General features: G+C 31.3%; 1 protein-coding gene across 1 annotated transcript in view; it reads left to right on the top strand.

The window, feature by feature from the left end:
- Positions 1–408: 408 nt before the first annotated feature.
- Positions 409–27158, top strand: part of LOC129218494 (homeobox-containing protein 1-like) — a 49484-nt gene continuing 22734 nt past the window's right edge. The window contains exon 1 of the mRNA XM_054852780.1: positions 409–1234. Within this exon, the coding sequence (XP_054708755.1) occupies positions 660–1234 (575 nt within the window). The 5' untranslated portion in view covers positions 409–659. The remainder of the gene's footprint in view (positions 1235–27158) is intronic.

Raw genomic sequence — 27158 nt, 5'->3', positions numbered from 1 at the left:
AAAAGCAAGTAGAAAAAGAAATGGAGGCTTTCTATGCAGGAAAATTGTGACGAACAAACATTTCATTTGCCTGGTGAAGAAAACCGTTTTTAACGATCAACGGAGAAATTTGAGGAAGTTATTTGGTTTGGTTTCTTGGGGCTATGGCGGACGTCACTCCAGTTATATAACATAACTTCCGAATAAATACATTTCTTTTTCGAAAGTAATATTACAGATTAAAATTGAGGATGCCGAAAATTTCAATGAGGAAACTAAAAACAAATCATCCCCATGAATAAAATTTTCATTTATGATGTTTCAGCAATGAAAAAATAAAATTCGCTGTTTTGTCTGGAACTTGTATGCGTAGTCATGCAGATTGATGTTTATTTTTTTTTTTAACTGGAACTGTCTCTAATTGAGTCTAACGACGACATGGAGCGGTACGTCTGGGAAGTCCTGTATATGATATTATATTCGTTTAGAAATTACGAAAGATGTTTGTCAATCGTGCGATGTTGATACAATTCGTTTGTATGAGCTTTATTCAAGTAAATTCTCAGGCAATCGATTATCATGGCGAGAGGAACGTTGTTCCGTAAGCTTTTTTACAGAATGATAAAGTGTCATCGCCTTTATAGACTAACCATGTTAAAAATTCGTTCCAAACTTTAGTTATGGCTCTTTTCACCGTTGAACAGATTGAACTAATTCGTCGATTAAGAAGTAGCGGTATCACGCGGGAGCAAGTCTTACTAGCGTTTACCGAGCTGGAACGATTAGATGCCGAATTCGGCAGATCTGGGTCCTATGGTAATCAGATGCAGACTCATAATATGGAATTTTCTTTTAGCAGTACAGCTGTTGTAAGGAATAACTGCAGCACTACAATTCACACTGGCCCTCCTGTTCCTATCGTTTCGGCTCCTGTTCCTAATATAAATGACAGCTCTCTTCATATATCATTCAATCATAACGAATACTACAGGTCACAACCAGTACCGAACTCCAATCCATGTGAAGATATCTCCAGTCCGAGTATTTTGAACGGCGATTGTTCTGTCAATGCTCCTGATCTACAAGCAGAACTCGAAAATGGACTAGCTTTGCCACAAGTTAATGGTAGCTCATCACTTGTCCCCTGCTCTGATTCTCTTCCGCCACAAAACGTGACACCCAATTCTTTTAACTGCTCTTTCTACCCCATGGACGTTCAATCCGAAGAGCTTGCTGAACTACAAGAGTTAAAAAAGTAAGTTGAAGCCATAACACATAAGATGGCCTTGTAGGTGCTCTTTTTTTTTTTTTTCTCTTGCAATTAAAATTTAAGGCTCATTTTCACTGGCTTCATTCACTTGATGTGAAACCTGGTTGTGATTTTGCAATCAATTATGTTGAAATAAGTATTTTTGAATTTGCATTTAAGCAGTATTGCAGCTATAGAGGTTGACCGAATGACAAAGCCCAAAATGCCTGTGACCAATGGGGGTTAAAATTCTTTCAGCCAAATGACGACTTCTTATGCAATATTTTAAGCTTCTATGTCATCTCATATTCTAGGAGATATAATTTTTTTTTTAATTCCAATACATGTGTTTTTAAATATTTTAACATTTCTGAGTAAATACTTATTAATATCATGATTTTATTTGTTCTGTTTCATAATACTTTTATTTCTTTTCAATTTGCTTTTATTTGATTTCAAGATATTTTTTTGCATTGTATATAGTGAAAAGAATGGTTTTGTTTTCGTAGACAAATCTAGTGTACCTGGAACTACTTAAACTACTAGAAATATTTGCAATTGTGAAATATGATGCATTGGAAAATTATTTTATCAAATGTGACTTTTTTATTCGTTCTTATTCCAAAGATACTCATGAATCACACAAGCTAGTGAGTTAAATAAAAAGATATTCAAATATTTGACATGCATAAAGATTTACTTGCAGAAGATTTCAAGTACTTAAAAAATTGAATGAAATGCTTATATTTTAGGGTTGCTATTTTTGCATTAGTTCATTTTTTATGCAATAAGGGAAAAATTAATTTGATTTTGGGAAATTTAGTTTGAAGAAAACATGTTCCTAATCTTTACAATAAAAAAAATTAATGACAATTGTGAGTAAACTTAATTTTTCCAGTTACATACTTAGTGAAAGATGCTCAAAGAGATCAAATCATCTTCTAAAAGAGCCCTTGTATTTACATGTTAAATATCTTTTTGAAAAAAAAAATATATATGGGTGATTATGTTCTATGGCACCTTGAATTTTCAGATCCTCTAATGGGTCATGACTCACCAGCCCATCATCATAAAAATTTAAACTGGTTTGCTTATCTCACAAACATTCTTAATCAAACTGAATGGCATGTATTATGAATCAAAAAAATTAGTTTGCTAAACTATCCTTGAAGCAAAATTTCCTCAGGTGTAGTGACCTCACACTTTGGTACTAAACCAAATTACTGATCGATAGCAGCTTGGGACTTTCAAAGAATTTCAAATTCTACATAATGTACTACTGCTTTTTTAGTCCCAAATTTTGTCACTAAATGCTTACCAACTAATAGGGGAGAGTGTTGTACCTTGGGACACTTTTCATATTTAAATGTCTGTTATTTAAATCAAATTTAAAATCTATAAGTCAGATTAAAATGCCCCGATATATTTCTCTGCAATATATTTTTTTGCAATTCAGACAATTAGGAAATAAAATACTGCTAGCCATTTAAAGTAGAAGTTTTAAACTGTCCCACAACATCCTATATTGTACCTTGTGGCACATCCTGTTGCACCATGAGAGCCCTTCATGATTCAGGACACAGCCATATACTTAAACCAACTTTGATTGAAAAAAAAACCTGTATTACCCCACATTATCTGGCATGCCAAAAAAAAGCGAGGTTTACCAGCATGCTGGGAAATACAAATTTTCTGGCCTGCAGGATAATTCAAGGTTTATTTTGCATACAGGGTTCAACAGTCATGATACATATCAGTCAATATATATCATGATATATATTCGATATTTATTTTGAAAATATGATATTTTGATATTTTCAATATTTATTTTTTCAACTTTTCAATACAAAAAATATATTAATCATTGTAATATTGTTCATTTATTAAAAATAACCAAATTATTGAAAATAACCAAAAAGTTATGGACATTATTTTTTTTATGATGTATTTATACATCATTGATGTAACGAAGTAATATAATATTCATTTTTACATTCATAAAATTATTTGTAATGTAACAATTTTAATTCATATTATAAGTACCTCATTAATTTTAAATGTTCGTCAGAAAAAAAAAGAAAATGTCTTATGACTGTGCACTGAGTAAAGCATATTTTTTATTTCTGAATCATATAACTGTAAAAGCGGCTAACTGAAGAAAAATGAGTACCACAGCTAATACTAAACGATTTCTATTTAAATTGATAAAAAATAAAATGATTTTATCTCATAAAAAATTATGTCTCATATTTTAATATAAAATATCATATTGAAATATGAGATATAAATAATGAAAGAAGTGTTGATTTTAAGTCTACATATTGTAATAACAATGTAAGAAAATAAAAAGTGATTTGAGGATTCATTTACTATTTTGAAGACTTTAGGTTATGCGGGTTGAAAACATGGGATAGATATCAAAATATCTGATAGGTATTAAAATATCGGATATTTTTGATATTTTCGAAAATATATTATCAAACCCTGTTTTGCAGCGAAACAAACGTAAATTTCCTCATTCAGTTATAATCAGAAAGCAAACCACTGTAAGGAAAAAAATAAACCGAAAGTAACCTTCTTTAAAAAAAAAATATGTCTTGCACATAATATGTTCTTTTTATTTATGGTAGGTCATTATTAATGGATTTAATTATCTATACATATAATAAAATAAGATGTTTGTGTGTGTGTGTTTGTGGCGCGCATCCCGGGAAAACGGTAAGGTCTAGAAAGATGAAATTTGGTACACAGGTGTAATTTTTGCTGAAGTTGTGCACCCCGGGCTTCGATTTTTGATATTTTAACTAGAAAAAAAGTTATTTAATGTTTTATGTGATTTTTAGCACTTTTTAGTACTTTTAACCTCACAGACCCCGAACCAATCGGGCCAGACAAATATTGTTTGCACTATAGTGTTCGAAATTTAATTTTTAATATGATGAACAAAAAAATTTTTGAAGATAGAGCAATTTTTGTATTTTTTATGAATTTTTGAAAAAACCTTTATTTTGCATTTTTTTCTGGGTTTAATTTTTTTCTAAACGCATCCCGTGAAAAATATAATAACCGCTTTTCTACAATTTTACTAAGTAGTAGCCAGAACATTTCGCCTTCTACAGAAAAAAAAAGTTTTCAAAATTGTTCAAAAGTTTTTTTTTTATACTATTTTTTAAAGGCAGAACGAAGATATGAGCTATCGCTTCACCGAAGATCTGTTGTCCGCTGACCGCTGCGAATATGACGTAACGCAACCACGTGATGTAACTGAAGTGCGTAACTTGCTTTTTTCTTTTCTTCCTTTCGAAGGATTCGATCGCTTTTTTTTCTTTCCAGGTATTTCATTTGTTTCTCCCCCTCCCCCCCGGATGTTTTGCTAAACATTCGATTTCGGTTAATCAGACGGACCACATCGGATCGTTTTGGTCCCAGTCACTTTTTTTTTTGTTTTGAATTTCAATAAAAACAATGATTTTTATACTTTGGCAAACTCTGGATACCACAAAGACATCAATTTTTTGTGCATTTTAATAAATAAGTAAGCGCGCTTTTTTTGCATGATTTTCTTTTTGTTAGGGAATAAGATTGGAGGTTAGATCAAAATAAATAGAGATAGATGAGAAAATTTAGAGATGGATCGAGTAGGTAGATAGATATACATTGAGTGTACAAAAAATGCTTTTTTTTTTTTAAATTTTGTTCTAGAATTAATACTTTTTTCTTTGAAAAAAGATTGTTAATTACTATCAGAGGTAAATTTCCATGGATATAGAGAAAGATAAATCTACAGGTCGATGTACAGTGAGAGATAGACAGACCCCGTTATTTAAAGAACAACAACGGGGGTTGGGGGGTGCGAGCTGCAATTTGAAAACATTGTTAATTACTGTCAGAGGTAGATACGCATAGATCGTATAGATAGATAGATAGATAGACAAATGCAGAGGTCGATATAGTAGATGGAGAGCAAGAAAGAGACATGCCCGTTATTTAAGGAACTTCAACGGGGTGTCAATGCCCCCCCCCTCCCCACACACCATGACTTTGAAAAAACAATGCTTTCAAGTAAAAGTGGAAGTGTTTTTTGTTATTTTTCGACAAAATTTGCATGAAGTGCAAGCAGTTTGTGTCTCCCCTCCCCCCTTAAAAAATATTCCAAACGATGAAACTGGAGATTGATCTAGAAAATACTTTATTTAAATTAGTAATGATACAGATATAGATCGATTGATACCGCCACGAAACTTATTTAAGCAGCCGCCGAAGGCGGCAACACTGGCGTAAAAAGGCAGATGATAATATTGATATATAGAGAGAAACATTGATTAATACCGTTGCTAAATTGTCTATGCAGCCGCCGAAGGCGGCAACCCTGGCATAAAAAGGCGGACCAGCTGGTAACCGAAGGCGGCTAGTAAGCCAATAAAGTAATCAATTCAGAAGCAGTCATCGATACTGCGATTTGTTCATATTTTTTTTAAATAAAATATTTTAGGTTCCTTTTAGAGAGGTATAAGTTTAATTTTTATTTATTGAATAGGTATGGTAAATTCTTTAGCACTGTTTCATGGGTGGTAACTTATGCTTAATTGTTTGCTTACTTAGTTTTAATTATTTTTTCATAAAATTATTCATTATTAAACTATATTTTTCTTGTTAAAATAACAAATGACATTGTTAGCAAATATTTTTACAAAATTATAAACTGTTCATTCTAATAAGATATGTATAGAACTTATAATTATTTTAAAGCTGAACATATACAGTGAAGCACCGTTTATACGTTTCTCTTTTATACGTTTTTGAAATTAGTCCCTGCAAAGTCTAATACACATTAACCTATACCTTTTATACATTTTTTCGTTTGTAGGCTTTTTTCATGCAGTCCCTTTAAAAACGTATAACCGGTGCTTCACTGTATATATTTTTTAGTGTTAATTTTTTTCCTAACCTCGATTTTTCCGGCGTGCCAAAAAGATTTTTGCAAGTGTTATTGAAACTCTGGTGACCGAATTTTGCAGCATGCCGAATAATGCGGGGTAATACGGTATTTTCATAGAAATGAATTAAATTATGAATAATAAATAGTGAAGTATCTAATATTAAATGTTTTTTTAAAAGACTACATCAGATTAAAACATTTTTCCATGTTCCTAAACATATCTTAATTATTAAGAACCATGCATATGTTGCACCTTAGGATGTGTCCTACGGTACAATGTGTTTGGCTGTTCCGAGATACAGTCATTACATAAGTTTAAGTAAACCAAAATGGTGGTCAATCTAGATGCACTATCATTATTTTCTCACAAGAAAATATTTAAAAGACTTCTCTTTTATCACAAAATAAAATTCAGTTGATTAGTTTTACAAATACAAAGACAGAAAATAAAGTAAAATGAAGAAAATATTTACTTTGGAGTCATAAAATTTTCTTTGTTTCACAAAATCATCAATTTAACTCTTTTGATGCTGATTGTTAATGGCACCATTTAGTGCTGAAGGTTACTGTTAGAGATTACATAATACATGGCTCTTAAAAATAGAGTATTAGAAATTAGCAGTGTCCTACACTCTCTCATACTTTGTCACCGTTTATGCATACATCATCTACATTTTCGCAAAAAACAGCACAACTTAGTCTTAATCAGCTTCACTACACTGCTATTACTAGAATATGTTTCAGCTAATTCTTTTAAAAATTAAAATTTTTATGGTTTTCTGGAAGTGGACCAACGCAACCCGGTTCTTGGTCCAACGAAATGCTATCATAATTTTTTTCTTTATGGAAAAAAAATAAAAAAAAATGACAAATAATTGTGAACCAAAAAAAACTTAATTTAGAAGAGGCGTTCAATTTACTGCTCTAATCTTGATAAAAACATTTTAAAAAGTTATTGTTGCTGAGCTCTAAAAAACTTTTAACATTGTTAAAATAACACTTGCTGAAATATTTTTTTCCCCCAGTATAACTGTACCGTGTGATTTAATCACAACTATAGGCAGGCCTGGCTCCAGGGGTAGGCGACCGCTTAGAGCGGCAGATTTCAGGGGTGGCAAATGTCAAAAGTTGTAACATTTTTTTTTTTAAGTATGAATATTTGTTTCAGCGCCATAAGATTTACTGCTTCAGTGCTGAAAAAAAGAATGTGTACCAGTGCTTGGATGGATTTGGATACGTAAAACATAGTTCGGAATTTTACTAGAAATTCAACTTAATTTTAGAGGTGGCAAATTGTATGATTTAAGTCTTTTGAAAATGTCACTATCTGTTTCAGTGCCAAAAGATGCACTACTTTAATGCTAAAAAGATAATTTAAAGTGGGCAGCAGTAATTGGATATGCAAAACCCAGTTTGGAATTAAACTAGAAACTCACTTTAATTTTAAGCACTTTACTATTATTTTCTTAATATGTATATATTATTATTTTATATTACAATTATTATTATTAATTCAATGGGGGGGGGGGGGCACTTTACAGTATCGCCTAGGACGGCAGAACTGCTAGAGCCGGGCCTGACTATAGGTGCTAGTTTTTGTGGGCATTAATAAAAAAATATTTCAATATTAAAGCAACTGAGATTGGTCCAGTGTGCCCTAGGTTCAATGAGCCCTGACTCCTTATATTGAGAAATGAAGAATTTGAGGATGAGGTCTCTCTTTGCAGCCTAATAATTTTGAGGGAATAGTTTTTGATGAGAGCTCAGGATTCAGTGGACTGTAATTTTCAAAACTATAAAAAAGCTTTATCAATGCTAAGGAGCATTGGATGGATTATGAGGACAAGGGTTCTCTACAAAGCCAGAGGGTCCATTACATAAATGTGCAGGGCACAGTTGAGGATTGCAACCTCACTCGTTGAATATCCATTTGATCCTACAAGGTTACTCTTTCTCTCTGAAGGTGCTGTTGCAGTTGGGCGTGACTGGGCACATCAAACAGTCCTATTTCAATGAAATGTTTTTTTGTTTGGTAGTTCTTGGTTCAGATGTCAGATTCTCATTTTTCAATAACAATAACTTGTAATTCAAATTCAAACAGTTAATAATATGTTAACATTTGAGCCCCAAAACAGAATACTTTATGATGTTCTGCAACGTAAAATCATTTGACAAAAATTGTTCTGCAGGAAAAATTAATGCATTATAATTTAACTATAGAACACTATCAAATATTACAAAAACGTAACGCATTAACGAGAAATGTAATTGTATACGGAAAAATGTGGTCTTTTTTAAAAACCATGATTCCAAAATCAAAACCATTGGAGACTGGAGTATGAAAGGAACATTTCATTTATTTGTTCAGTACAGTCTTACTGTACAAAAAAAAAAAAAAAAAAAAAAAAAACATGCAATTAAAATTTCAGGCACACAATCTTGACAAAAAATGCAAAACCCTGTACTATGTCTCCCTTCTCGGCACCTAAAAGTGCCGTCTCTGTTCCTCCAAAGATTGAAGAGTTTCGAGCATTTAAACACTGTCCCAAGTATCTCATTGCATTATAAGCAGCGTTTCCCCACAATATAGCAGCACATGATCAATAGTCCGGCTAATAAATGGTTACGCAAAGATGCTGAATGGGAAATTTTAGCCTTATATAGAAAATCATTTGGGGCATTCCACTGTCACGTGCGGGACAAAAATATGCTTAAATTTTATTAACATTTCCTTCATATCTCTTAATATTTTAATGAAACATGGGTAATCAATTTTTTAAATCTTTACATTTGATACAAAGATACTCCTGACAAAACCATATTTTTATTAAACAATTTGGTTATTTAAAATAAAATTTATTTACATGCGTCACGTGCGGGACATCCATAGTCAACCTCTGGTAACTTGCTTATGAATAAGCTAATATTTTTGCTTTATTAATACAGCAATGACAAAAAAAAATGTAGATTTTGAAAGCTATGGTTCCAACGCAAAGGAAACATATCGCATTAGTTTAGAAATAGTCATTCAAACCATTGAAAAAGCATATTTATATGCCCATTCCATTGAAAATGGTCATTTTGTCCCGTACATGACAATTCCTATATTTCATAAAAAATAAATTTGACGAAAATTTTTGCTTAAGAAGTCATACATGAGTTTGTGATTTCTTAAGCAACAAAATTTTGTTCATCATCCTTTTAAATTATTTTTTATGAAATACATGAAGCGTCACATGCAGGACAAAATTACCGTTTTCTGTGGAATAGCCCATTTATGGAATGGTTTTCCTATACGTTTAGGGGCATAAAGCAGGTGCAGGCAGTCAAAGACAATTTTCTGCAGAGATCTAAAATTTCTGCAAATATCTTCTAACTAAAGATGCAGTTTTCATGAAATATTCTTCAAATTCAAAGTAAATCTAAACTTTCCGCAAATGACGCATAAAACTCAACATTTTGCTCGAGTTTTCAACCAAAAGATTGTAATTTGTAGAGAAATTTCAGATTTTCCTCTAATTTGAAGAAATCTAGAAATTATGCAGAGTGTCTGCAGAAAACTTGCCTGAGTTTTCAAATCACATTTGAACAGAATTGTTCTGCAGTTCAGGTATCTGTTCTGCAACATGCATCCCAAATTTTGTAGTATTCTGTTTGAGCTTACAGGGAAATTTCAATCTTGCATTAAAACATAAATCCTCATCTAACAGATGTATTTGCTTTGAATAAACTTTAGTGGAAGATAATGTACAAAAAAAATGATTTTTTAAAATTTGATTGTGCTGCCTTGCTAAGTGCCAAATTCATATTTGCAGTCAAGTTCAAAAGGAAAAATTGCCGTTTAAAGTTTTACAGCTCCATGTATTTGATTCAAATGCAACTTAAAAAAAAAAAAAAATTAAAAATATTTCTCACTGACAAATTACCATAAAAAGTTGTACTTAGGTGAAATATATTACAGGTGTGACTGTAACTCAATTTTTACAAAAAGTGTACGTATGACTTTTGTGCTTAGCACAGCAGTATGTTAATGTTTCTTTGATTTTTTTTTTTTAAATAGCACATAAACGAGAAATGCAGTACCTCCCTCTCTCGCTCGCTCAGAGTTATTGGTGAAATAAATTAATTCTTACTTATAAGTTTTCGAAAACTTATTCCTTTCATTGATCGAAAATTTTCCCGCTCCAGAAAGTTTTTAAGTTTGCTGATTCCGAATATTTATCCACAAATTTTAGTTAAGTCTGCAGACAAATTCTTTGATAGTTTTCTTGGAAAGGTTCACAGCTTGCTTCTTATAGCTCTTGAATGGTGCTAATGGGCTAGAAGCTGACACTTAACACCGCTCTTTAAGAATGGGTCTAAAGTTTAGGTAGGTTATTATATAGACCTGTGAGTTAAACTTTGGCTGTTTTTAAGGTTTCAAAAACCTTACTGATTAAAATCAAGATAATGAATTTTCTGACAAGAATCGTCTGCTGTAGTTGCAGGGTTTGTAGTATAGTTTTAGAAAGCGTTGATTTTATTGAATTTCTATCGGAAGATTACCACAGCTTAGATAACAAATGTGCAGATTACATTGACTTTCAAAGAGCTTTCCATAAAGATGTTGTTTTTCTAAGCAAATTAGCTTATAATTCACGGTGCCCACCATGGCCCAGATTGCGCCATTGAAAGTTTTAGGGGGGGGGGGGGGTGAGGGGAATTTTTTATTTCTTGAGTGGTGGACTCTAGCTTTGAGGGGGTTTTGTGGAATTTGAGGGTGGGGAGGGGTGGGATTGTTCTTGTGTAGGGGGGGGGAATGAGCACCCCTGTGTAGTTGAGATATGAGGGAAAATTTCAATTTGGGTTAGAAAAAGGCTAAATGGGTGAAAGAGCAAAGAAGAATTCTTTTGAATAATCATGCTCAATGAACTACTAATGTTAAGTGGTGTTCCATAAGATACAGTTTTAGGGCTGCTTATTATTTTTATGAATTATATTTATAAAAGACTTTCCGGGAGTATAAATATTTTTGCAGATGACTATATCAATTATTTGCATTGTTGACAGAGGAACAAGTGAAAAAGATTTAAAAGAATTTAGATCTGATTTCCAAATGACAGTTAAGTGGCCATAGGAATAAGCTTGCATGTTATTATTACAGGGATACATTATTAGTGAAGAAAAAAATTGTATTTTAATGTCTTAATAGTGAGTGCAATTAACAGTGGCAAGCAACAAAGCCAAAAACTTTTTTTTTTTTTTTTGATTTTATCAATAAGTCTAGTTTACACAATTGTAAGGTAGTTCTATCTTTATTCAGAAGCTTGGTAAGACCTCATTTGGCGTATGCTGTTTAGTTTTGGTCTCCTTATCATAAGAAAAATATTAATTTATTGGGAAAGGGTTTAAAGCTTAGTAAATAAACTTTCAGGTGTTCATAATTTCTGAAAATTTTGGGTTGCAGTTTCTGAATATTTTCGACTGACAACACATTCTAAACCTAAAAAATAATTAAAATAAATGAATAAACTTTCAAAATGGTTTTTTAAAATGATTTCAATGATTTGTGTCATACATATTTGAAGAGCTTTTACTGGGGGGAGGAGGGGGGGTCGAGCTTCCTTGTAGTTTCCAAAAATTTCAGTCTTCAGAAAACTTTACTTGAGTCCACCATCACCCCTGGACTATAGATAGAATGCTTATGTATAGAGCAAATTAAAATTAGAGGGACTTGATCCAGTCATTTTAAATTTATTCAAATGAAAAATATTGGCTAGCTCACAGTTGGAAAAACCACTGATCATGGTTTTAAACTTTTCAAACCCCAAGCTAATCTGTAAATTAGGGAAAAAATACTAGACTTTAACAGGGCTATAAGCATTTAGAATTTTAGTTAAGGAAAAGAAGCTATTACTTGAAATGAGGAGAATACTGTTTGTTAAAAGGTTCTTGATCTTCATTCAGGACTAGCCTAGCTCGGCACAAAGCTTGTTGCTGGTTATAAGTTTTGTGTTTGTATGTTTAATTTGTTTAATATTGATTATTAGTAAGTTAATACACCACTTTTCCAATTTCCACTTTTTTTCAGTCGAAAAAAAAATGTATAGGTAACATATATAAGAATCTTTCAGCCGTTCTGAAAAAAAGGTGCTTCACACTTTCAAAAAAGAAAAAAAGCTTGCTGAAAGATTTTAGTTTTTAAAAATACTATTGTGAGTTGACATTTTTTAGTTTTAATAATATTTTATACTAGTTACGCAGTCGACATTTGTTATAACGGCCCCTGTCGTCCAAGTAAAATTAGTCGCTATAAGGTAAAAGATGTATTGCACATTTTTTAAGCATAGTTAAAAATGTTGAAATAACTTTATAAGTTAAACCATCATTTTAAAAGAGAAGTAAGAAACTAATCAAATTATAAATATTTGGAAATACAAAATAAGAAATACATCAGCAAAATTACACATGAATTTAAAATAACGCATTTAAAAAAAAGAAGTGTTAATTTTTAGAGATCATGGGTTGTTTCTACTTTGAATTTTTTTTCTTTGAAAACATTCATTTTCCCTCTTATTTCAATGTTGTACAAGTTTTCTGCTTTTTCAAAATTTTGTAAAATAATGAAATGATTATTCAATGATGATGAAATGATTTCATGATCTTTAGTGTGTATGGTTCTCATCAATTCTTCCATTTCGTCCTAGAAGCAATGAGAACTGTATCAACCTTCGACATCAAATAGATATGGTTTACCTTTAGAAACATAAAATTGTTAAATATTAATTTTTATATTGATAGTCATCTGAATTGCAAACAGTTGGAAACTTGGACATGATTTGAGTGAAAAGACAACTTTCCTCACATCTCCTGAAGTTATTTGTTGGCTTCAATGAGCACCATATTTTAACTTTTAAAACAACCAACAGCTTAATTATATAGAAGTTTTACCTAATAGGAAAATTGTATTTAATGTTGAAATTACGTATGTCAAATGAGGCCATTTGGCTCAGTTAGAAAGAAAAAATGGTCAGAGTTAAACAATGAACCCCTTCTTCAGTGGAAGGAAATGGATTTATCCAAGCTATCTATTTTTCTCTCATAACTCCATTTCCTTTTACAAAAAATGTGGTCTGCATGCTCCAAAACTCATTTTGAAATGTGTACTGTAAAACTTGACAGACCTGATCTATCTGTTGATATTGGGGATATTGCTATTATTTTGTTGCAAATGAATTAAAAAAATCTTGTCCTAGTCATGTACAGTCGAACTTGCTTATAGCAAGCCTTGTTTTAACGAGAACTCAGATATAGTGAGGAAATAAAAAATATTTGGTTGGTACAATGTTAAGTCTAAGGGAACAAAACTCGCTTTTAACGAACAAACCCCGCTTAAAACGAGCAATGTTTTTGTAATTCATAAAATGTCTGTTGATTTCCTCGTCAAAAAAGATGATTGCGCTTTTGGAAATATTCCATCAACATTTTGAATTCAACCAAAAGTTAGAGATAAGACATAAATCATAAAAACAAGTGATGACACGACCCTTTAAAAAAAAAAAAAAATGTGGAGTAGGAGCATTTAAAAATTATGTATTTGTTCAAAAGAATGTTATCATTTCTAAGGTATATTTCCGAGAGAGAAAAAAATGAAATGGACCACCATAATGACAAATGTGAAGAATTTGAAGTTTAATTGCCCTTGACATACTTGGCTTCTAAAGTACAGAAAAACTTAAAATGATTTTGAAGCAAAGGATGCAAATGACTGTTTTTTCGGACCCCACGTTCCTCAAAAACAATAACTGGGCAAAAAGAGGGTCCAAATCCAATAACCAACTTCTTTGGCTACTCTACAGAAACATAAAAACAACAAAGCAAACATGTAAAAATTTTTAGGATTTTTTTCACAAACTCATTTTTTACGGGTATTTGGTTATAATAGCAACTGTTGTAGTAGTCCCTTTGTTCTCGTTATAAAAGCGACTCTATCTGCTTTCTGAAGGAAGCAGCATGAATTTCGGCCATTCCTAATACGCTTTGTATGTTTTTGGGATCACACATTTTTTGCAGAAAGGAATGGGGAGTAGCGATACTTTTTATGTAATTCTGTATTCTAAAAAGCAGTGTCCGATGCAATTTTTTTTTCTCCTAACTAATCTTTGTAAAGACACTTACTGTTAGGAAAAAAAAAGGAATGTTCAATATTATGTCAAATTTTATCATTTAATCAAATATAAATAATGCACTTTTATTTTCAGTTGAGCATTTAGTTTAAAATATTTTGAAAAGCTTAACTAATTTGCGATTTTCTAAAACACGCTTCTTCATCCGCGTTTTGGTTGGAGGAAGCACTCACTATCTGTTTTCAACAATTATGGAATATCTGTTGATTAAAAAAAAGAAACTATAACTAACCAAGTGAGAATTTCTAGTAAAATACAGATCAATTTTCTTCATCTACAGTGGGTATAAGTGAAAGTACTCAGCGCCAATGGCCGTTTATCAGTTGATAGACTAATATGCATTAGCACAATGAAATGTACATAAATGAAAATTTTCTGCTTTTAGTTTAACTAAAATCATCCTTAATTTTTGTAGCTTAATCTAGTTATTATGACGTAGCCTCTTTAGCAAATAAAACTAATGAAGCAGAGCCTATTCTAACCCAAGCCACTTCACAATGCATAAGGTGATTAACAACACATAAGAAAAATTATAAAATAACAATGAAACAATAATAATAGGACTAATGTGTTAAAAGGAGAGTTAGAAAAAAAAAATTTTACAGAAGAAAATAAAAGGGTCATTCCACGAAAAAGTCAACCCTTTGTCCTCCACATAATATTTCATTAAAAATCATAATTTTAAAGGGAAATGAAGATATTTTTTGCTTAAGAAATCATACTTATGCTTGTAATTTGTTAATCAGAAATTTGTTTTCAATAACATTTTAAAAGAATTATTTTTCATAAAATGTATGAGGCGTCACATGCAGGACAAAATGACGATTTTCCGTGGAATGGCCCTAAGAGGTTATGAATTTAATATCTTATTCTGATCTGATGATGTTAACATTGATTCTTTTTCATACGTTTCCTACAAAAATGGATCATATTGATTGCATATTTTGCAGAATGTTATTTTTTGGTACAATTTGATAACTTCGGATCTTTAGGTAAGTTTCGTTGTGAGGCCGTAGACTGTCGCCCGCTTCATTCACACTTTGCTATACCAATGACTTTTAGCATGGAAAATTGGCTAGTAGTCATTAAGATGATTTTATCTCAATGAGTCTAGGAGTGTGAAGATAGAATGCAGCTAGGGGATTTATAAACTAATATTTTGTTGATTTCAATGTGCATCTGCTTCAAATATAGGAAATTGATAGCCCTATACAACTCCACCTCATTAGTCATCAAGCAGTATATGCTGTGCATTTGAATAGAACTGCATAAAAACTGCTGATTCCCTTTGTCGGTTCAGTTGTTACTGTAGTACTAAGATTAACGCATGATAATAATTGTAATTTACCATAATTACCATTTATTTTTTTTAACAACTAAAAGTAGTTTTTGTTTTTTCATTTATCAAATTGAGACAGATTACTGAGATCTGCACTATTTTTTAACTATTACTATTGAATAAGAAATCCTGAGAAAATAACCAAGGTATTAACAAAAAAATCTATTTCTCAAAAGATATTTTTCACAATAAAGCAAAATAAAAGACATGTTTTCATAAATGCTGTTTTTTTTTTCGATAAAACATGCAGAAATAATTAAATATTTTTCTATTTTATGATTTTTTGTCGTGCTATGTTGCACTTTTGTACAAAGTTTTTAAAGGGCTGAAAATGCGATTTTACCTCAAACTTTTTCCTCAAACTAAGGGCTACATTTTTTTTTCAAAATACCTTCCTTTGTCCTAAAGTGTCAGACTTCACCTTCTCCCCTCCTCTTGTCTTATGTTACCCTTCTTCATATTAATGTTCTCATCAAGAATGATGTCACACATTCTTTATGAGAATGTATGCCTTCCCTCTCCTTTGTCACAAACAGTCAATTTTCCGAACCCTTCCTCCCCATAGAAGCACAACTTCATTTGTAGACAGCCCCTTACTGCAATCACAACCCACATTTGACGTCAAAGAAAAAAAGAATATCTATTTTACTTCGATTTAATCTTTTTTTTAAACCTCATACATACTATGAAAAATGGCACTAGACTTTTCATATTGATGCCTAGATTTAAATTTTTTTCTTTAAAACTGGTGTTTTGTGGTTACAGGGAACCCCATTCTCAATGCAAGAAATGTAGGCTTAAGCTTACAGATGAAAAGATGTCCGACAAAAGCTAACTGGCTTTTGTTGGAATCATGATGAATGGGACAACAATAGCGTAATAAAAATTCTGCTGTTGATTTATTCAGCTGATAATTAATTCTGAAGCTACATTCATACAAGTTTCATATAGCAACATCAAAATATCTGTGTTGACAAAATTGCCCCTAGAGACACTCCTAATCTAATTGGCGCCATCCAGGCTGGAGAAAGTGTAGTGTTTCTTTTTGGGATACGCTAATGCATCACTTCTTAACCAGGGGAGGGGGGGTATGTCCCCTGGGAAGCCATAGAAAAATTTCAAGGGGGACATGAACCTGTAAAAAAATTTTAGAAGCAAAACTAACCATAACTTACGGATTTTTGGCGTCGCCTGTAAATATTTTTGACATTATCATTTTTTTCAAGATTTTTAGTGCAGTTTTCATCCACTTATGTCTATGATTTTGGCTTTTGAGCCCTAGCTCACATGCAGTCACACAAAGCTGGGCATTGAAAGTGTCCCAAGGTTTGTTTTGTCGCAGTCACAACTTAACATTCAAAAACTTGTCAAAGACAGCTCTCCTATTGATGTTTTGAAAGTGACTGGTAATACATGCCTACCTCACTTAGAACCTGAAATCAATTTGTTTTTAGTTCCTTGTTTTTTTTGTGTGTGCTCTACTATTATGTAAGTTAATCATATTATTGTTGAATTTTGTATACGAAATTACTATCTGTACCTTCATTTATTATGCATCTTCAGATGTCCCAACTCACTTTAGTTTCAAACTGCAATTGCACTGGAGGGGGGGGGGGAGGGAGACTACATCAGTGTTCAAAGGGGAGGGGCACAGAGCCTGAAGGGTTGAGAATTCCTACACAAATACATCATTGTTTGAACACATTTTTGCATGAAATTTTTAATAGAAACCACCGTATAGTTATAGCATCGAACAGTAGGTGAAGCAGTTTCAGGTTAATAGTGTACCCTATCTCCAGATCAGTCGTACTGGTTCAAATAATGTGCCATTGTTGTGTTGGCCAAAAAGATCCCTAGATCTAACCCCTTGTGATATATTCCTATGGCATTTTGTCATAGGCAAGTATTAATGCGTCCATTTGTGATGGACATCTCTGTAAGTATAAGGGAAATTGAGGCAACAGCTTGAAGCAGCAGATAGCTGAAGTGCACAAATCCTGAACAATGTATATTCTTTGACGAGTGTGGGAGGAGCTAGAACTCTATAGAAACTTGGACAAATGGAGTTTCACTGTAAATTATAATTATTAAAATAAAGTAATTGCAATGTTCACAGGACTTATTTCTTTTTGTCCCATTCAATATAAAATACCCCGTATATGTATGGTTTTGAATTTGAGAAAATGGGTTTTATTTATATTGGAGATATACCAAATATTATGTTTATTATTTGTTACACTGCATATTTGTCAGACAAACCGAATATATTTGGTTCTGCCCCCCCCATAGCAGAAACTGCGAGACGTGCGTCGCAGATTTTTCAGCGGCCTGCAGACAATTTTACAAAAGAACAAAAAGAAAGAAAGAATAAATAAATAAAATTAAAAAAAAAGAAGAAAGAAATACAACTTGGCAAAGATCGTTTAGAGGTCATTTTTTGACCGGAAAGTAGATGGATGCTTTCAGCATATCAGCTAGAAACATAGTCGCCATATTTGGTCATTCACAAGATCGAAATAGATAAGATGATTAAGTGCCTAAGTTTTCAAAAACGAAGCAGAATTGGATGTTTTATTTAACAGCAAACTAATGAAAATAACTTAAAATGTGCAGCAAATCTTTTTTTTCTTTAATTTTTATTTTTTAAAGTAATTTTCTTCAGAAATGACAAGTTTTACATTTAAAATTTCACCTTATCCTCATTGCTTTTGACGTAAAAGCGATAAAAACTTTTCAACTAAAGTGTAATTTCATGAAGATTTTTATTTTTAAATTATTTTTTTTGCAACAAATTCAAAAATCTATATCTTAATTTTCGGCGTAGTCGCCATGTTTGGTCATTCCCAAGATGTTGGTACGCAAGACTTGGTAAGTGCCTACGTTTTCATAAACATAATTGGATGTTTATTGCAATGCAAACTTCTGAAAATTATACAAAATGTGCCATTTTTTCGGATAATTCTTAATTATTGTTATAAAAAATGCAAAATTTATCTTCAGAACATTATCTTATCTTCATTGATTTAGAGGTTAATGTGCTAAAAACTGACTATTTCATCTAAGTTGTAGTTTTTTAAAGATTTTGAATATTTTCCTACATTTATGTTACAAATTCTAAAATCTATTTAGAATCATGCATTTTTCGCGTTGACGCCTTGTTTGGTCATTTGCAAGATGGAAATAGACAAAACTATTACTTCCCTAAGTTTCCAAAAACAGAATTTGATGTTTACCTCAATACAAACTTTTGAAGATTACATTTAATGTAAAATAAATCATGTTTCATTTTAAATGATTTTCATAAAAAATGTGAATTATTACCTGCACAATTGTATTTGCTTTGGAAGCTTTGCTACAAACTGAAGCATTCATCTAAATTGCAGTTTCCTGCCAACTTCTCATTTACTAATTTATTTATTGATTCATTTTCTGAAAAAAAAAAAAAAAAATTCAAAAACCTATTTTTACTTAAATTTTCCACATTTAATTAAATATGTATTGAATAATTGCTTTTCATACTGCGCAGAGTTCTTTTTATTTTTATGAAAGTAGTGAAAACTGCCCCCCTCCCCTTTTTTTATACTTTAAAACGTGACGACAGTGGTGGCCACTACGTTTTTCAGGTCTAGCGGCCACTGGCCAGTTGGAAAATTTCTGAGTCTTGACCTTTACTTGTGTATTTTATGAAAACTTAAAATGATTAAAACTGATAATGCTGCAGATTATTTTCAACTGCCCAAAATAGTGTCGCTGACTGGCTAGAAAGTTTCTGCTACTGGGGTTCTGCCTAATACTGTAATATTCGGGAACTAAATAGCAAACAAATTTAAATATGTGACAATTAACTACACATGATTTTTTTTATACAATGAATGAAAATTCTAATAAAACACCATAGTGAAAAATTAAATTGTGGCTTACTAATATTATCACATTCAAAGTAATTTTAATGATAAGGCCAACACTCGGATGTCAAATTTAAAGTTTGTTGCTTTTTATTTTAATCCCACACTTATTATACTGATCACATTAACCTTACAACTACTATTCCATTTTAAACAGAAGCCAGGGGAAAATACAATATTTAAGTGCTATTTTTTAAAAATGAAGCTAAAAATGAAGCATGCAATTGTTAAAAAAAAATAATAATAAATAAATAAAAGGTGATTTTTAATGTATATAAGGGAAAAACATTTGGACATTAGCTTTTGCGGTATTTTAATTTCTGAAATTTTGAACCTATATGAAATAATCTTTCAAAAACAAACTAATTAAATTAATCATTGTAATCAAAAGCTTAATATTGATAAAAGATGGTGCAGTCAGGTTAATTCTGCATTTTCTGATTGCAGCCTAGCACATTTTGGCTCATGAACATCTCCTGCTTCTGAAAATAGAAGTTCACTACAAAAATAAAAATTTTATTTTTTATTTAAATTAATAATTATATTTAATGTACACTAATTCAGGATGTTAAGTGGAAATTTATTTACTTTTCTCAAAACACACAAAACAGAGAAATTTTTCTGTTTTAAATTTGCATAAAATAAAAATGCAAAAAAAAATATCAATTGAATATTCGGTCTTCGACCCAATATTATTTTAGAATTTCAACCGAATATTCAGTATTCGGTGTATCTCTAATTTATATCTTTGTTGCTTTTTCCGACCCTCCTGATTTATATTCGTGTGATTTGTCTTTGCTCTCCCTGTCAGTTACAACCCCTTAGGTGAGAAACGCTGAAATAGTTTATCTATTTTGGTTTGTTTTAACAGAACAATTTATAAATGTAGATGTAATATTGTTCATGTTAAGAATTATGAACTGAATTATTAGTTTATGAAATAGCAAAAGCACAAGTTCTTTCAATATTAATTTTCAGGTCCATTTACGTTTTTCTTCTCAGTAAAAAATTATTATTGCTAGAGTAAGCAAAACTTATTTGTGTCTATATTTTTTTTAAATTAAATTTTTAGTTAAATTCATTAATACCCAATTATTTATGTATTAAGCAAGTATTAAGCATTTTTATTTTTCTTACTCTAAATAGAGCAGTTTCATTGTGCGAAAATTGCTTTGCATGGAAATTCAATAGTGCTTTGTAGAAATTATATGCTATAAGATTTAACTATAGTTATCTTGATAATCACATAAGTTTTCATAAGTTAGTTGAAAATAAATTGCTTTGGAGAAAACTTACAAAAAGGCAAAGAGAGTTGATGAGCCTGCCTTTGGTCTCACAGAAACAACATTTTAAGGATATTCCATGAAGAGTAATAAATAAAAATTATGTTAGAATTATCTGTTTCTTCTTTTTTTGTGATACAGAATTTTATTCTAATATCATTCATTGTGGTTTTTTACTTACTTAAAACTACAACAGGCTGCATTGTCATTTAATATATGGTTTATAATTCTTGACCAAAGAAGGCCAGTTGAGCTGTTTTTTTTTTTTCTTTCAGTCATTAGAAAGTAAAATCAACGTTTTTTTTTTTTTTTTTTTGCAGACCCAAAAAATGTTCTTGTACTTATTTTTTCATTTTAAATCAAATTAATTTATGTTGATGGCTTAAATTGTGCTCATCATTTGAAATTTTTTAATGAGATTTTTTTTTATAAATATAAGTGAAACATATTCATTTGACTTTGCATGAAAGTTTGTTTTGTATAAAAAACAAAAATAATTAAATGTTATTATGCTTTTGTTGTGATTTGTTCTCTATTTTCCCCCTTAGTGTTTTATTATCATTATTATTTGAAATATTTTTTTGAATATAAAAACATCAAATACTAATTTCCTTCATTCCATAATTTTATTATATGTTTAGCATATTATGTTAAATGATAGGATTCTTTTCAATTATTTTTATTTATTAAATTACAGGATAGAGAAGTCTTTTGCATGTGGATTTGAAAAGGCAATGCAGTCTTTCAATATTTGCTCCAATTGAAATGCACTGCCATTATCAAAACGCGATGCAGTTGTATAAAATACAGACTCATCTGAAGAAAGATGTTCTTAAGTATCAATTCTTTGCCTACAGGTAACTACTCTCCAGAAGCATTTTATCAGTTGAATCATGAAGAAAGTCTTTAAACAATTACAATTTGTAATCTAAAAATCATTTCTCCCATTTAATTGTATGTTTAAAAGCCAATGTCTGAGTTTCTTCATTAAAAGAAAGTTGAAGATTTGTTCATAGGCAGACCAAAGTTTATTGATATAGGGTGTTCATATTAAGGAAATTTTCACTAAATTGTTTTGAAAAATGAATTATACTTATAGTACAGTAACAGTGTTTCTTTTATAAGTTTTATACTTAAATGAAACAAAGACTTTTCATGGAGAAGCTTTTCATTTGTTTATCTACTTTTAAATCTCATTATTTTTTTGTTTTGATGCTTGAAAATAAACTTTCTTTTAATGAATTTTTGTATTTTAGAGTATGCATTTCAAGTCTTTTTGTGAGATATTGAGCTAAATACTTGTATTGTGTACCGTCTTCATACAAAATATTAGTCAACAAAATTTACCGCTCAAATACAATGCTTTAATTTTGTGTTTTTGAAACATAATTAATATTAGCGCAATAAAACCTCACCAATTAATTTCATTTTACATGAACTCTAATGGGTGGGAGGCATTCCATCAAAATATAGGTTTTGAGACATTTTACCAATCCTAGTATGGTATTTACATGATAGTTTATATGCATGTAAGGATTATTATAGCCAAACCCCTCCAAACTCTCATTCAAGACAAGAATGCAAATTCTTGTCTTGAGTGAGAGTTAAAATCTGCCTCTCAGCAGATATATTTTGTGGTTGAAAATTTTCAAAATTCGTCAAAGCTGCTGCAAAAAGCCAAGTTTAAATCTGCTTAAAAGATACATAAATTTGTTGGTTAGATGTGTTGGTTACAATGCATGCTTCTCTGAAAGTTTTTACCGCTAGTTGTGTTGCACCCAATTGTAAAATTTTAAGAAACAATCTTTCTGGAAAAGTCCATTTAATTTTTTGGTGAGAAGCAATTTTAGAGAAGGGGTGAGGGGTCATAAAACAGTTTCTGGTTTGTTGATTAGCTATTTTTATAATTAATTTTTTTTTTGCCTTTGAATTTCCTCAGGTCTTTCATAAATAAATAATAATTAAACAAAAGCTATTGTAATAACAACATGAAGTTAAGTTTATAAACATTATATAGCACATGGTATGAATATTTTATATTGATATAGTCGGGTGTACTTTTTAAAAATGTCAGCTGTGGAATGGTTTCATTCTCCTGATAACTACGCACCAACTAGGTGTAGACCTAATTGCGCGAAATGCCAACCAGGCATTAAAGGTCCAAATCATTACATCAGTACTCACTGCTAAGATAAATCTCCACACTTGAAGGGTGTAGGACTTCTTCTCTATATCAGAGAGCTGCGATGGAATTGCCAATGAGCTTGTAGAGTCCATTTTGAACATTTGTTGGTTACCCTGCCCAGACAAGTGACCCGCCACTTCTGTAATATTTTTATTGATGAGGTTCCCCATTCTGTAATGTGACCCTGGATCTTGCCATATCATTGTCTTTTTTCAACTGTCCTGGATGTTAAATTGAGACATCTTTTAAGAGTACCTTGCCCCACCACACTGGTGTACATCAAACTGCACAGTTGCGTATTTGCAGGTTTGAGGAGCCATCGCAATGCATTTTTGGGGCCCTTATGTCTATAACAGAACTATGCAAAACATTTTTGCATATCCTTTAAGGCTTCTTTGGTTGTGATAACCCCTTGCAATTGCAACATTTTCAATATGGTAAATCCGCCATTGCAAACTGTTCTTGGCAACAAAGGCTTAGAAACAGTACACCATTATGTGAACAGCCCTGTTTTATGCCATCTGTGTGATTAGTTTTGCAAGATTGGATCCTTCCTGCAGCAGCAGAGAGCTGTCACACCTGCTATCATGCTGTTAGCATCCACGCTGCTCCAGCATCTGATACATTGTGGCAGGTGGTAATCATCTGCTTTTGTTTCAACTCTTTGTCCAAACCTGCTTCTACTGTTGTTTTGATCAGCTTGGTAAGTTTTTTGCATCCATGGAGGGCACTACAGTCGAACTTTCTTATAATGAGAGAAAAGGGACCATGATATATGCTCGTTATAACAGAGTATTCTTGAAAAAAAAAATCATTAAAATTCTTACATACTTGTTTTGCTTGTTTTCAGTTTCTCTACAGTGCCAAAGAAGTTGGTTAATTCCTTTGCACTGACGTATTGTCCCTTTTCTGCATTACTGTTGCTGATCTTTTTGAGGAATATCCATTGGCCAAAACATTGTCATTTTCACCACTGTCTTGAAAAAATTGATGAACATTTTTCTGGAGATCAAAAGACATTGAGTTGTTGGTAGTTCAGCTTCAAATTCTTAACAATTTTTTTTATCGTCTTCGCTTTTATTGATTTTTTCATTTGAATTAGCTTGAATTTGAGCTACAATATAATCAGAACTTGGCGTCTCATAAGCGATAACATTGACGTCAACAAATGTGCAATTTTTCAATGCTTCTCTAACTACAAATTTAAAAAAAAAAAATTATTGTCATTGGTTGTTTTAAGGATTCAAGGCTCATCATTTTGCTGGAAGTCAATAGAAATTTTATAAATCACAAAAATATTGCTCGCTTTAAGCAGGGTTTGCTCGTTTAATGTGAGTTTTGCTCCCATAGACTTAACACTGTACCAGCCAAATATTTCTAATTTCCTCGTTGAAACAGAGTTAACGTTACTTCCGGGCTCGTTATAAGCGAGTTTGACTGTACTCCACATTCAGCTTTGTGGTAACAGCATGTCTTGCAGCAGCTTGCAACATACTGACAGCCCTCCAATGCATTTCTTCATGTAAATCTACTCATGTTTTCTACTTTGGCTATCTCTGATTCTGTAGAAATATTGCTGCTTACAAACTGAAGCATAGATGCTTTTCTGGTGTTTTGGTGAGATTTTGCTATTGAATTTTATACTAAGTTTGGTTACCTAGTTGCGTTTGGCATTGCAACCCCTACCACAAATGTAAATTCTATTTTAATTCACCATTTTGCATATAACACCTTTGTATATCGCACCTTTTCTTCTTTGTTGCTTATTTTTGGAGCTAGAGTGTAAAATAGCCGATAGCAATAGTTTTTGATGAATTTAAAAAGTTTCAATTACAAATGTTTCAGTTTTCTAGCCTTCCTTGAATTAAATATTTGCTATCAAGAAATGCACAAAAAGTTGAAATTTGAAAGAAAACATCATAAAAAATGATTTTGACATACGCATATGTATAGAAAACAGGACCAATGTGTCCATAGTCAGGGCATGTTGGTCCGCTTTTCTACTCTTTATTTTTTTCTTCTCATCAAAAAATAAATGAACAGTTTGGTTATCCACCATAAGTTTCATTAAATATTTTTTTATCATTACAGAATTTTTTGAAAATGCAGTATTTTGTTTTAATTTTTAACAGACCCTTGTGAAGTTCACCAACATGCCCGTGGTGCATTAGTCTGCTTTGCAAAAACATCTTCTGTAACAATTTTAGTGATAAATAGTCTCCAATATTGTAGTAACTTATTTAGAATGAAAAACAAACATCAATATAACATATTAGGGTTGGTTTGGGGAAGTGGGTCTCTGGGGTAAGTGAGTAACCCCCCCCCTAAAACTGAAATATGGTTAAAGTTTTCAAACTTGTTTGCACTGATCATGTTAAATTTCATCACAGTGACTGGTTTTGCACATATTTGGGATTCGTGGAATTTTTTTCTTGGTCATAGCACTTAGTCAAAAAAAAAATTCTGATTTTTTTCTTTTTTTTTTTTTTTTTTTTGAGAGTTCAAGCAACATTTTGCACAGAAGTGTTTCCAGGTTAGTTATTATTTTTTTAGGATAATTAATTTTTCACGTCTAGTTTAACTTAAAGTTCATACAGCAACAAGAATTTTTGTATAAAATATTACTAATAAGTGTTTAAGAAGAGGGGTCCCGTACATTTTTGCTATACGGGGTAAAGTGGGTTCCCATATAATAATGGGGATTTCAAAACCAAAAGCAACACTGATTAAATATTTGTATTGGTGAAATACAAGACAACTATGATGACTTAGTAGGAATGGATAGTTCAGCTACAAAAACTGTTAAAGCTGGTGATTATGTATTTGTGAAACATATATGAAAGAAACTCATTAAGATTTAAGTAGGTCTAATGTTGGAAGTTCATGATACAAATAAAAAAATACTGTTGAATTTGTAAGAATGAACAGAAATAGTGACTTTTTATAGGCATAGTGCAGATGATGTTGGAGTAATTACTGAGGATGAAGCGATAATGATTCTTCCTTAGCCAACTTTACATAGACGCAGTCATTTAGTGTTTCCAATTTCTTTTTCAACTTATAGTTATGGCAAATTTACTCAAATTGATCTTAACCAACTGTATTACGTCCATTAAACACACCTATATACGTAAAAGTGAAATATATACCTATCGGCTTTCAATAAATTTTACAAACGAAATTTTGTTTTTCGTTTTAAAATTTTCCGTGATACAAACTTAAAAGACAGTAAATATCTCATAAATGGATGCATTAACAAAAACATAATTCACACTAAAAATTTACATACTTTATCATGTAAGACCCCTTTACCCCCTTCTTAAATATGCTTTATTTAAATTTAAATAAAAGGGGGATGACCCACTTACCCCATACTATGGGGTAAGTGAGACACCCATCTGATTTTTTAAAACATATAATCGTTAAAAATATTTAAAGCATTATGTAAGAAAATAATGATCAACTTTTGTTTATTAATAATGTCCAAGATAAATTAAAACAATAAGTTTAAATTTTTTTGTTTCAAAATTTTTGTAAAAAGTTTCAAAAACGAACTATTCTCAACAGGGGTCCCACTTACCCCAACCAACCCTAAATTAAATCAAATGTTAAATTAACCAACTTCTACTTTAGCTCTATTTATGCCAAAACCATCTTCATTTTCTCAAGAATCAGCCCAACTGGGGTCTTCATCAACATCATTGTTGTATCATAGAATATATTTCTTTTCTTTTTTTTTTTTTTTTTCAAGTCCGTTTTTGAGGTATTCTAAAAGTGAGCCTCAACGTACTACAGGTTCTTGGTATGAAAAAATGCTCTTTTCTTAATTTTGACAAAAAATAAAGAAATTACATTTAATTTTAAACAGGGTTTGTTGATTTAAATCAGCTTGATTTAAATCAAGATTAAAATCATGATTTAAATAAAGTGATTTAAAAAAAAAACCTTGATTTAAGTCATTTGATTTTAATCAAATGATTTTTTAACAAAATCATTGATTAAAATCAATTGATTTTATTTTTATCAGTTAATTTTGCAATTTTAGAATGTGCTGCTCTAAATTTAACTATACTGCATTTTATAATGTTAATTTCAACTGGCGAAACTTCATAGA

Source organism: Uloborus diversus, chromosome 3, assembly GCF_026930045.1.
Source record: "Uloborus diversus isolate 005 chromosome 3, Udiv.v.3.1, whole genome shotgun sequence".
NCBI classification, from domain to species: domain Eukaryota; kingdom Metazoa; phylum Arthropoda; class Arachnida; order Araneae; family Uloboridae; genus Uloborus; species Uloborus diversus.
Note: the sequence above shows the minus strand (reverse complement) of the source record. Positions and strands in the feature narration are given on the sequence as shown.